This window comes from Myxocyprinus asiaticus, chromosome 27 (assembly GCF_019703515.2).
Source record: "Myxocyprinus asiaticus isolate MX2 ecotype Aquarium Trade chromosome 27, UBuf_Myxa_2, whole genome shotgun sequence".
In the NCBI taxonomy this organism is placed as follows: Eukaryota; Metazoa; Chordata; class Actinopteri; order Cypriniformes; family Catostomidae; genus Myxocyprinus; species Myxocyprinus asiaticus.
The window spans coordinates 37,127,273-37,140,516 of NC_059370.1; the positions used below are offsets into that span (position 1 = coordinate 37,127,273).

Here is a 13,244-nt window from a genome sequence, read left to right on the forward strand (position 1 = left end):
TTTGTTCATTGACATTTTCTTTTTTATTTTATTTTTTATTTCTCCCCCTTTTCTCCCCAGTTTGGAATGCCCAATTCCCAATGCGCTCTAAGTCCTTGTGGTGTCGTAGTGACTTGCCTCAATCCAGGTGGTGGAGGACGAATCTCAGTTGCCTCCGTGTCTGAGACCATCAATCCGTGCATCTTATCATGTGGCTTGTTGAGCGCGTTACCGCGGAGACATAGCACGTTTGGAGGCTTCACGCTATTCTCTGCGGTATCCACACACAACCCGCCAAGCGCCCCACCGAGAGCGAACCACATTATAGTGACCACGAGGAGGTTACCCCATGTGACTCTACCCTCCCTAGCAACCGGGCCAATTTGGTTGCTTAGGAGACCAGGCTGGAGTCACTTAACACACCCTGGATTCGTAACTCCAGGGGTGGTAGTCAGCGTCTTTACTTGCTGAACTACCCAGGCCCCCCAACATTTTCTTTCCTAAAATAAATTATTGGATATGAGGCTAACTAACACTTGATGCCTGTATTGTATCGTGTTGAATTACTGTTTGTTCATTGGTTAGTTTCTATGGGAATAAAAGTTACACCTTTTTGTACAAGCTAAATCGTATCATATCTTACAGTTTCACAATTCTGTACAAATTATTACGGTTTGTTATAAGACTATGTTGCATTTTTCTGTGCAAAACAGAATATCAATAATCATAATTAAAGGGAAATAATGTCAGACAGGCATTTAATCCATTTTAGTCAAAACAACTCTCAGAAAGATTTAGAATGTTAATATTGGTATGACATATTAATAGGATATTGGTCTTGGCTGACTAGGTCTGCTACACTGCTGCTGCTGCCGCTGCTGCAGAGCAAGTGTGTAGACTAGCTACTGCTAGAAAATACACAGACATACTGAGTTAGCTTTTAACAGTTAGACAAAACACAAGACATGTGGAAACAGAAACGTGGAGCTGGGTTGGGGGTGGGTTTCAGAGAAAAACTCTTGCAGCATGCTGCAGTGAAACCAGCTTGTCTGCAAAACTGACCAATTTAAATGTTAGACAAAGAGTGAGTAGTAAGTTGATAAGCTACCCGATTACATGTCAAACGACCAGTCAGCTTACACCATACAATCCGGTTGGCTTAACATGTCACATGTGAGCGAGCCAATTGGCTGACTGATAACAAGTTCAAAGAACCCATCAGCTTGCGCCACATAGACTTTGGTCATTTTATCCATTGGGATTTGATTGTTTCATGAAAAGTAAGCTATGATATGATTGATTCATTTTATTTGTCTCTGCCTGCAAGCCCTTGACTACATCAAGAGAAAAGATCATTTTTTTTCAGAGGCTGAGAGATTCTGAAGAAAGCTTCAGAATTTTAACATTAAAACATTTAACTATATAATGAACATTGGTGTATTTTTATCATATTTTATATCATATTTTAAACATCTTTGGAGTGTATTTACTGTAATAACCTTTTGATCTTATTATGTATTTATGTCATACATAAGAGATCATGTACAGTCAGCTGGTAATTTTTGCAAATCAACACCAAAAGTGTGATCAAGAGTCTTATATCACTCTGAAAGGCATTATTTTGCGATAATGACTGGATAAGTGTACATTATCCTGTGTATTACTCAGCTACTTAACAAGTAAATAAATAAATGGAAATAAAAAGTTGATTTGAGCTGAAATTATTTTATTACAGTATGACAGGAAAAAGAGAGAGCAGAGTTATACAAGAGACATTCTAGCACAGCAATGATGGAAATCGGTTGCCTGGAATCACAGTCAATTATACAGTTTAGCTGTCATTATACAAAATATCTGACCACAGAATGCCACAATTAACCAATCAGCATCCTAACAAACAACAAAAGTATTCCAGACAGCTCTATAATAAATACCAATACTCCCTTCTCTCATTCTCCCGCTGCTAACGTTCACAATGCTTTATGCAAGCGATTACTTCTTGAGCCCTGTCTCTACAAACAACCTGCTGTTTGCCCAACAACCACACCAGCAGCAGCAGCAGCACAGAATAAGAAATGAATTGGACTTGATTAGTCACTTACTTGAGAGGAGTGCTCCTGGGCTTGGGCTTCTCTGTGGCCTGTGAATAAGAAAACAACAGGCCATCAGATTAGAGGTCGATACCTTAAACAGAGAGCAAGGAATCACACAGAAAACAGCCAGACAAAGCAAAAGAGGAAGATCACAATATTTGAGTGTTTCCTGGTTTTACCCTCACAGTCTCACTTGTGTGAGAGGAGTTACTCTGAGAGTACAGCTAAGCAGGACTAGAAACAGTAGATAAATGTTGCTTGGGGCAAATATGTATTGATTGTCAAGGCTGAAGATTCCAAATTACAGTGATTGCTCGAGTTCACTCAGCTCTTAAGTATATATACTCTTTAGTCTTTACTTCGGATTTTAAAGTAGCAATAAAACAAATTCAGTCATTAATCATCATTACCCCTGACAACTCATCATGACATCATCATGTGAGTCATAATCACTGATAAGCTGAGTTACTCAAAACAATTTAGTTAACGGTGTCTCTCAATACTTATCAAGTTCACCTAATGTGGTATTCACATAGAGTAAACTTTACCATTTAAGTCAATTAGATGCAAGTAGACTTAACTCAGATTTGCTATTTAAATATCATAGTTTCTATTTAATCATTTCAATAAAATCAGCTCAATTAAGAAAATCATGACTGATTCTGTTATATGATAACTAAATTTGATTCCCCACAGAAGTGCACATAAAACTAAGCATTCGGCCATGCGAAAAATTACACATATAAATAGGGTCCAACGTCACCAAAAGGAAACACTAACAGTGACTTCACACGAAACAACTATTTACAATAAAATAACATCAAAAATTCTAAAAAGAGCTAAAACCTCTAGGAATTCAAAATAACAACTATTTAAATGCCTGCATAAGTTCCTTTTGATCAAACAAACATGATTAAATTATTCAAGCACAAGTGCTTATATTCCCTAAAGTCTTAATTCTGTTTTTTATCTTTTGAATTATAATAACTTATATAATCTTAATTTTATGGATGTTTAAGCCAAATAAATTCAATAAGCATAGGTATTTGTGTTAAAATTTCAAAACTTGACATTTCAAGTAATGTTAATTAGAACTTGATTGTTTTAGTGATGACAATTCTATGGTTTACAATGTACGTTTATGTGGGAATCTTACAAAAATATGTTCTGGTCATATTTCACCCTAAAATTAAAAACTTTGTATCAAGAAAATGAAGCTTATTTTTGCACCATTAAGATTTTTTTTTTACATCATATATATTTTCATGACAATCGCATTCCACACCAAATTGTCACTACCGTAATGCATCCAATTATTCTTAATTCAAATGTTTTTGTTGTTTCTAATTTGTATTATTTTAAAGGATGATTAACATTAGATTGTCATTAATGTAATATAGTTTTTAAAATAAAATAAAATACTGTAATTGTTTTTTATTAAAATCAGCATAAATCAAAGGCATGATCAAATCATGATGCATAAGTACTTTACAATTTAAATTATATGTCTTTTTTTTTTTTTTCTCGCATTACAGTAATGAGGTTGTTACATGCAAAAAAATCTTCATGGTGACAAAATAGTCTTTATTCTTCATTTTGTTCACATTTTCTTTTTGTTCTCTTTTGATTTTATGATCAAATATGACCCGTTCTTAACAGGTGTGTGATTCATGAGATTCACCTTACGAAAAAAGAACTGTTTGGTACTATGGTACAGTGATGGGATCATATGGTAAAACATGGTATGTTGATATATACCATTGTTATGAAGGATTTTCATATTCACAAAATACTCCATGATGCTTCAAAGAAAACCAACATATTACCATGGTACTTTTGAATTTATGTCATTTAAACTTGTTGAGCATTAGATAACACATGACTGTTTAGATAAATTCATGATCCACAGATGATAAACTGTCAATAAAATGATGCTTTTATTTCATTTTCTCTGACTCAGGAAACATCAGTAATATATCAAGTCTCTCTTCAAATAAATCCCTTCTTAACTGGTATATTTAAGGGTAATTCTCCCATTTGCAACCTTACCTATAAAAAAACCCTTCACTCAATGAAAATCATTTTCTGAGCTAATTTGCACATGCTCCTCTTTGACAGCATGCAGTTTATTAGGTCTGGGCTGTAAGCTTGTGTCACAGTGACTACTTTAGATGCCGTCAATGAACAAGTGCTTTTCCGACACATACTGGTTACTATCAGAATCCAATCTCTCATGGTAAATGGGGATCTATTGAGATATCTACCTCTGCAGGTAAACACACAGCTGGGCTACTGCTACCTGGCCAGCCACAGTGGCAGAGATGCAAGTTTTGGCTTCTGTTGATGCTCATTGAACCCACCCTTGGGTTTGACTTTACTTTGCTTAAATGAGTTCACATTTACTATATAGTGTGCTGTTCAAACTTGTTCATAATGTTGACAAATTATATATCTGTATAATTTGTCAACATTATTAACACTTTTTTGACTAGACTATATAGTAAATGTGAACTAATTTAAGCAAAGTGACATCAGTTCTGTTGCACTTCAACAGGTTAATGCTGCGCCAGTGCGCCCATTGATCTGTGTACAGTCCATTTATCATTCGGGGGGGAGCCAGTGATCTTCACAGTGTATTAGATGAAACAACTCAGATCATCTGTCAGAGGCACTGTTATTGCTGTTTCCCTCTCAGTGGGGAATTTGGGCTCATTCCAGCCTGCAAGTAAATGTATGTTGCTAGGCAACGTGGTTGGGGGCCATTGCTGTCGGCGGTGGCATGTGTAGGTAAACTCACTTGCAGCCAGGGATGTACATACAAAAGTGTACATACAAAAACACATTAGCGAACTGCTATGAATGTCACATTTCCTCAGGTAAGTGTACAAGGTGGATTTGGGCACTTGTTATAAGGGTTGTGGGAAATGGAGGAAGGAGGTTTTTATTCTTTCAAAAAGTCATCATGTTAATAATAAAAATAAAGAAATCCTAATCCCGTCATGGTCCTGAACCAAAGATGGTAAAATCGTAAGAAATCATTTGAGTTGGCTCAAAAACAAAAAAGTACAACTTTAATTCCCATAGAGAAATATAAACAAACCAATAAAACAATGTTATTCCAATTTTTTCTAAGCTGAACCCCTAAGCCAAACCAAAACCTAACTATAAAGTCTAACCCCTTACCCAAACCTAAACCATGATTTTAATAGGAATATAACTTTTACCACGAAAGAAAGAAAAATATTGGACTTGGAACAAAACAAGGGAAGCGTATTACAGGTTATTGACAAACATCTATCATTTGAATTGCATAAATAAATATGGAATAAATAACCAAATTTGTTCAATTACATTTCCTTACTTAAAAAAAGAGATAGATAAGAGGCCAACAAAAATGTGATGCCTGTATCATCGCTTTGAAATTCTGTTTGTTGATTGGTTGGTCTCTACGGAAATAAAAGACATTCTTTTTCACACAAGTCTTACGATATGTTACGATTTTGCCATCTCATGCAAATTATTACAAGTTGTCATGATGAAATGCCCTAAAACTTGGTCTGTTTGTGTGTGTGTGTGTGTGTGTGTGTGTGTGTGTGTGTGTTACAAGCCAAAGGCTACTTATGACCTTTTAAATATCATAGTGTTGCTAACTAATTAATATGGCACTTTTTGGAGGTTGCATTTTAGGTTTGGGAACTCAGGAAGAAAAAAAGAAAAAAACTAATGGCACACAATGTTCTAGTCTCCTGTTATGTAAGGTTCTGTTTGTGCTCGGGTTGTAACAGGGCAAAACATGGGGGAAATGAAGACACAGCTTTATGTGGGCACTGTGAGATTACACATGCAGCTTTCTCTCAATCCACCTCCTCAAACACACACAACACATATGCACGCTACTGTATGTGAGTGTGAAACATGTTCATTATCCCTCCTCCACTGTTACTCTCATGCTGGTCAAATATAACACAAAAACAGATGGTTGGGGAATGACTGTATGTGTGACAAATGATTCAAAGCATACTGTGTATTGGCATATGTACAGTACATACAGTATATAGTAGTATATGTTTAAAGTGTTGTGTGTGTGTGGTGAGCCATATTCAGGAAAAGTAACAGGATCGTTCTAAATTTTTAAAATAAAATATTAGATCCTAGTGGACATAATCCTTGACAGTTCCTTTAGTTTCATCTAAAATCAGCCAGATTTAAATTTATATATATATATATATATATATATATATATATATATATATATATATATATATATATATATATATATATATATATTCTTAAAATGACTTGTATTAGGATTGGGTTCCATTGTTTGCAATGGTTCCATTGAAGTTTCTGTGTGTGTGCTGACAGATGTTTGTGTGTACCACTACACATGAGTGAGTTACATTTCAATGTCATATATGGAGATGCAGCTGTAATTGATAATTTTTTTTATATTGTAACAAACTGTCTCCACTTGGTCGTGACCTTCTATCAAGCATAAGCAATATTTTGACATGAAATTCAACACTAACTTGGTTCTAGCTTGGTTTATTTACCTGTTCGGTGTCTTCTTCATCACTGCTGATTTTCAGGTCATCCTCAAGCATTCTGCAAAAGTGAACACAACAAACTTTTAATGATAGAGAATTCCAAAATAATAATAATAATAATAATAAAAATAATTTATTTTATCTACATGATTATTTAAGAGAAAAAGAGATTCATATTTCTCATTCTCCTTAAAGGGATAGTTCACAAACACATGATATTTAGATTAACAAAAAATAAATAAATAAATAAATAAAAGGTTTTAACCTACATGTAACATCCTTTAGACAGACATACAGACAGACAGACAGACAGACAGATAGACAGATAGATAGATAGATAGATAGATAGATAGATAGATAGATAGATAGAAAGATAGATAGATAGAGTTCTGCAATCTAACATATAAAGTATCAATGCTTTACAGTGTAAAAGTAAAGTAAAGAACACTATGTCATTTGCCAAGCAGTTATAGAGACCAGTGACATCATCCAGAGAGCTTGCTGACCCATATGTCTGTATGGACACTCTCTCAAGGACTGCTTGCCACCAGAACACACCATAGCCATGAAATAAAGACAAACAGACAAATGTTCCCTTAAATGAAAACAATAAAAGGCCTTTATAAGAACAAAATGTGTTTATGGTTTAGTTTTCTATGACCTAAGCTGTCGTGCAGGACTGTAGATTGAGGAGAACTTTGAACAAAATTACCAGTCATTACCCTGCATAATATCTAACAGATGTTCAGAAAGACCTACATAAGAAACCAGGTGCTGAAAGTGTACTGCCTCAAAAGCACATTTTGAGCTAAAAGACAATATGCAGGCAGGTTTGTATAAAGTATGTTGTTGTATGTAGCCTATCTGTCTGTATATAATAGAGTATGTAACATTTTCTCTCCCACGGAGATACATTTTTATTAAAACCTCAGATCAGAATGGCAGATAATAAACAGCAGTAAGGAATAACAAGGACGAATACAGAGAAATATTCCACAAATCAGACTGATGTATTCTGAGAAGCTGCATAGTTATCTTCAAATCAATCCTCAAGTCAAGTCAAACAAAAAAATGTGGAATACTGCTATTTGATTCAATACAAGATGACTGATGCCTTATTCAAAAGAAGGCATTCACACAAACAATTATCCGTTGTTGGCCAACTTACTGTACAAGAAAGCACCCTAATACGAAAACCAATCATTATAACTTACGTAACACCAAAAGGCTAACTGATTTGATGTTTACACTTTGCTAAATTAACCTTGCAACCACAGGATGTGTAGGACATAGACTTGTAGTCCTTACAGTAAAGTAAAGAAAAAAAAGAAAAATTCTAACCACATTGTCAGACAGTGTGCAGCATTTACCCACATTTACACATGTGAAGCATACTCGTTTACATTGATCTTGACAGGGAATGAACTATATAGAACTTATTCACTTTAGCGCCATCTTTGATTTTTAATGGGAATGACAACGAGGCTGTGAGGGATAGACTTACCATTTCTTCAATGGCACAAACGGTGTAAAGCTGTATAAAGCTCCTAGATAACATCTGATTTTCCACAACTCGTGTTGTCTGGAGTTCTTTGTATACTGAATGTTCTTGGACAGATATTTGATCTATGTTTTGTCTGAGGAATGATCCAAAAACACTTTAAACTGCAGTACAGCCCATTGAAGAGACTGTAAGTCTATCCCTCACAGCCTCGTTGTCATTCCCATTAATAATCAAAGATGCCGCTAGCGTGAATAAGGTCTATAGCATGCAGACGGTGGAATAACCAAAGAAGAACCTCCAAGTTAAATTGCACTTAACCCAGACCATTAGCGCATTGCACGCACAATTTCACCAAACCCACTTGCGACTAGACTTAGCGCATGCTTGCAAAAAAATATTACAACTTCATGGCCATGCCCATTAATAAGTTTACTGACTATACAGTATATGACCTATTGCTGACCCATATTGTTCATTAGTAACCAAACTAATTTGTTCTGTCACTTTGGGATGTGCATCTGTATACTCTTTTTTCATGTGTTATTTCCATTATTTTATCATATATTCTGAATGGATTTATATACAATAGAATGGCTAAAGATTCAAGTCCATGACAGCAGGGAGGAAAATCATATAAAAACTTCCATTGTACATTGTTAAGCGAACAGCTTGTTGCTTGCATGTACCATTGTACAATAACAGTCATGTAGAGAAGACGGAAGGTGCTACTGAGGATGTCTGAGAGCTTGAGTAGGCTTCTTGATCAAGTTATTGATTCTTTCAGCTTTCCCTGCATTGATTTTGCTGTCCTACATAACATAACAGTATACACATGTAAAGACTGTAGTGTCCTGTGTACACCAAAAGACCTGAGCCTCCTCAGAAAAATAGTTACAAAATTCACAATAATGTGTTCTCACAACAAATGACTATATGGTTTAAACTTAAACTGACAAAATATTCAGGACAGAGTCTAAATTAATAGCAGGTTAATGAAATAGAGGCAAGGCCAAGAAAAACAAATAACCGATGACAACCTCTAAACATTGTAACTGTTAGCACATAAAATGAGAAAAAACGAGCTGGTGTGCTTTTCTTCAGTGTCACCACTCATTACTGTAAGGTTTCCTTGGGTGAGAATGATTCAAAATGCTTATGAACCAAATTTGTTCCAGAATTTTGGTGTGCACTTAAGCCAAGTACTTCACGCTTTGTTACGGTTTTCCTCCCATGTAAGCAATCTGTTTGCATATATGCACATTTTCCCAGTTTGTTACTAAGAAACCTAGCTACTCAAGATTAGTACACAATGGATGAGATGAGATTACAGCTGTGAATCGATACATTTTTTTATTTTTAACTAATTAATCACACAGTTTTCTGTGATTAATCACAATTAAATTATGGTACATGATACATTACAACAAACATTAAAAAAATCAACATAAATATATTTACTTTATACTTTGCAAGAAATTGGTTAGTCATCATTTATTTTAATTATTTAAATATGTACATGTAAAAAAAAATTTTTTTCTTTTTTTTTCTTTTTTTGTTGAGTTAATTACAAATGTTTGATACAACTATATGTATACATGCCATACAATCAGTGGTCATGTTGTAATTACAATTTGGGCAAAATCGTCTGCTATATTCCAGTAGACTTTTTTTAATAATAGGATCAAATAGGCCGATTCAATTTATATTAATCTTTATTGGCAAGAGAAACTTAAGTGTACATTGCCAATGCATTATACATACAAATATAAAACATATTAAATGCTTTAGTTTAATTTGGGAGGGAGGGTAGGTTCACGTGAGGTAACCTCCTCGTGGTTGCGATTAGTGGTTCTCGCTCTCAGTGGGGCACGTGGTAAGTTGTGCATGAGCATGAGAGTAGCATGAGCCTTCACATGCGGAGTCTCCGCGGTGTCATGCACAATGAACCACATGATAAGATGCGCAGATTGATGGTCTCAGAAATGGAGGCAACTGAGACTTGTACTCCGCCACCCAGACTGAGGTGAGTAACCGTGCCACCACGAGGCCCTGCGAAGTAGTGGGAATTGGGCATTCCAAACTGGGAGAAAAGGGGATAAAAAAATAAATAAACTATTATTTTCTTTGGCTGCCATTCAGTCTTTACAACAGCAAGCTGCAGCCAAGTATAATGGCAAGTGAGGATTTTCGGGCAATGCGAAGAGATACAGCAGCTTGCCCGTATCTCTCGCAGGTGAAGTCTTCATTCTCTGTACATTAAATTTGCTCCTGTGTTTATTATGCCTGGGACATGCGTTGCATGTAATGAAAGACTTGCACAAATATACATTGTACAAATGTGTCTAGGTTTGTTCCTGGCAGACAGCAGATGCCTTAACCCCACCCCCACCCAATTCAGAGCCTGTAAGGCTGAGTAGCCTGCCAGGAAAAACTCGGGACACCTTTCTCCTATCGTGTGAATTTACAGGAAGTAAAAAAACAAACAACAAAACAACAACAACAACAACAACAAAAAAACATATTAATCGCAGAAATTAGTGTTAAATTTCCCAGCCCTAACATTATTTTCACTTGAGTGCTTGCCATGTGGTTGCTTACTGGTCCAAGTCAAAAGAGCCCAACCCCTGTGTCTATGATATTCAGGTCCCTAGAAATGATCAGAGGTGTTTGGGGCTCCCAAGAGTGACCCCTAGTGTCACTACATCGACACAACGTCTCATTCCCTCCATCAGGGAATGGAGGTTACGAAAGTAACCATGACGATATGAATGATGGCTTGAATCATGCGGCTTCTTTAAGAGGTGTGCCATAGAGCTCAGCACTCAAGGTTCTGAAAGTAAAAATCCAATACATTTTTTTCAAAGCGGATGTGATTATTAACAATGACTTATAAACCTTTAAAGACTTAGCATGTGCTCTGAGGTTGTTAATCAATGGTACAGTGTATTCTGCTGTTGAAGCCATCAGTACATGTTATTTCAACATGATCATGCACCCATGATCCAAAAGGGGAAAATTCACCAATCAGAAAATCACTGGCTTTTGAAGACAAACTGCAGGAAGGGTCTGTGTTGAGGTAAGACCGAGACGTGGAAGTACGCGTCCTTCAAGTCTACCGCCGCGAACCAATCTTGATGCTGGACGCTTGCTAGAATGCGCTTTTGCGTCAGCATCTTGAATGGGAGTCTGTGCAAAGCCCGGTTCAGTACTCGCAGGTCCAGGATTGGTCGCAACCCACCGCCTTTCTTTGGTACGATGAAGTAAGGGCTGTAGAACCCTTTCTTCATCTCGGCTGGAGGGATAGGCTCTATCGCGCCCTTGGCAAGAAGGGTAGTGATCTCCGCATGCAAGGTAGCGGCATACTCGCCCTTCACCGAGGTGAAGCGGCCACCCCTGAACCTGGGTGGGCGCCTGGCGAACTGAATCGCGTAGCCGAGTCGGACGGTCCAGACCAGCCATCGCGATAGGTTGGAAAGCGCGAGCCATGCGCCCAAACTCCGGGCGAGGGGGACCAAGGGAATGGTCACGTCGGACGTACTGGTGGGTGGGGTCTCGTGGCAGGGCGGAGCTCGAGGTGCCACATCGAGGGGATCCGAGCCCCATGGCCGTGCTGAGTCCAGGGACATTGAAGCACTAACCTGGCTCCTGCCGCCCACCATAAGATTGGCCGAAGGGGGGGGGGGAGGAGGAGTCTGGTCCCCATAGTCCACCGGACCCAACCTCGTGTGGGGGTGTTTGTGCCACAGCTGGGCACACAGGGGTGGGGGGACCGCCGCTGGAGCGCCATACCTGCAAAGATGAGACGGTGGACGGTGGTCGTGATGACAGCCATGCACACCGGACATGTGACCCAGGGAACAAGGAAACTGCTCTTTTGCTGAACTTTTGGGTACCACGGCTCTTGGGCATGCGGCGCAATTAAATGAAAACGAAACAAAAGATTCTCCTCCGGGCCCTCCACTGGGGGATGGAGTGGTCTGCTTACCAGCTCCAGTGTAGCAGGTCTTCATGTCCCTGGGTCGCCTGTCTCAGGGGTGCTTCGAAGCCTTACTCAGCTGGCTGTGAGACGGGTGGTGTCTGCTTCCTGCATTGGGCTCTATGCCGGGGCCAGGCCATGGGAGCGGGCTGCGGCAGAGCCGATGTCGGTGCAGCAGGAGGACGCCCTTGGCGATGAGCAGACGGGGTGCGGGGTCTTATGCCGCGCCGGGGCAGGATGTGATGTATGGCCTCCGTCTGCTGCTTCACTGTCAAGAACTGCTGGGAAAAGTCCTCGACGGTGTCGCCGAATAGGCCAACATGGGAAATGGGGGCATCAAGGAACCGTGCCTTGTCAGCCTTTCGCATCTCAACCAAGTTGAGCCAAAGGTGGAGCTCCTGGACCACGTGGGTGGACATCGTCTGCCCGAGAGACCACACCATGACCTTCGTCGCCCGGAGAGTGAGGTTGGTTGCCGAGCGCAGTTCCTGCATCAATCCTGGGTCAGAACTACCCTTGTGCAGTTCTTTTAACACCTTGGCTTGGTGTACTTGCAGGAGAGCCATGGCATGCAGGGCGGAGGCGGCTTGTCCAGCAGCACTGTAGGCCTTAGCCGTCAGGGACGATGTAACCCTACGGTCTCTGGACGGCAGTTTCAGGCACCCGCACCAGGTGGCGGCGCTCTGCGGACATAAGTGCACCGCGAGCGCCTTATCCACCTTGGGGATCACTGTGTACCACCTGGCTGCTCTGCCATTGAGGGTAGCGAGAGCGGGGGAGCTGAAAGATTGGGACCGGGCAGTAAAAGGTGCCTCCCACGATCTTGTCAGCTCCTCATGCACTTCCGGGAAGAAAGGAATGGGGCAGGGCATGGCTGTGAGCGGCACCCCGAGCCCAGGAACCAATCATCGAGCCACGAGGGTTCCGGGGAGAGTGGAGGGTTCCACTCTAGCCCGACACTCGCGGCCCCCCGGGAAAGCATGTCCGTCATTTCCAGGTCAGCCTGGGACTGGGCGACCATTCCCGAATGAGGAAGCCCAGTTGAAGCCTCTGCGTTTGACTGGACGAGCCCGCTCTCCGATGCTACGCTCGATAACTCATCCTCTTCCCGGGCTCTGAACGAGGGGTCGAACTCACCCTGAGAC

At 39.6% G+C, this 13,244-nt stretch overlaps 1 protein-coding gene across 2 annotated transcripts in view; it reads right to left on the minus strand.

The window, feature by feature from the left end:
- Positions 1–13,244, minus strand: part of LOC127417722 (AF4/FMR2 family member 2-like) — a 266,275-nt gene that overhangs the window by 75,124 nt on the left and 177,907 nt on the right. For both annotated transcript variants that reach the window (XM_051657903.1, XM_051657902.1), the window contains 2 exons: positions 6,626–6,677; positions 2,082–2,119 (listed from right to left, as the gene is read on the minus strand). In XM_051657903.1, the coding sequence (XP_051513863.1) occupies positions 2,082–2,119; positions 6,626–6,677 (90 nt within the window). The remainder of the gene's footprint in view (positions 1–2,081; positions 2,120–6,625; positions 6,678–13,244) is intronic.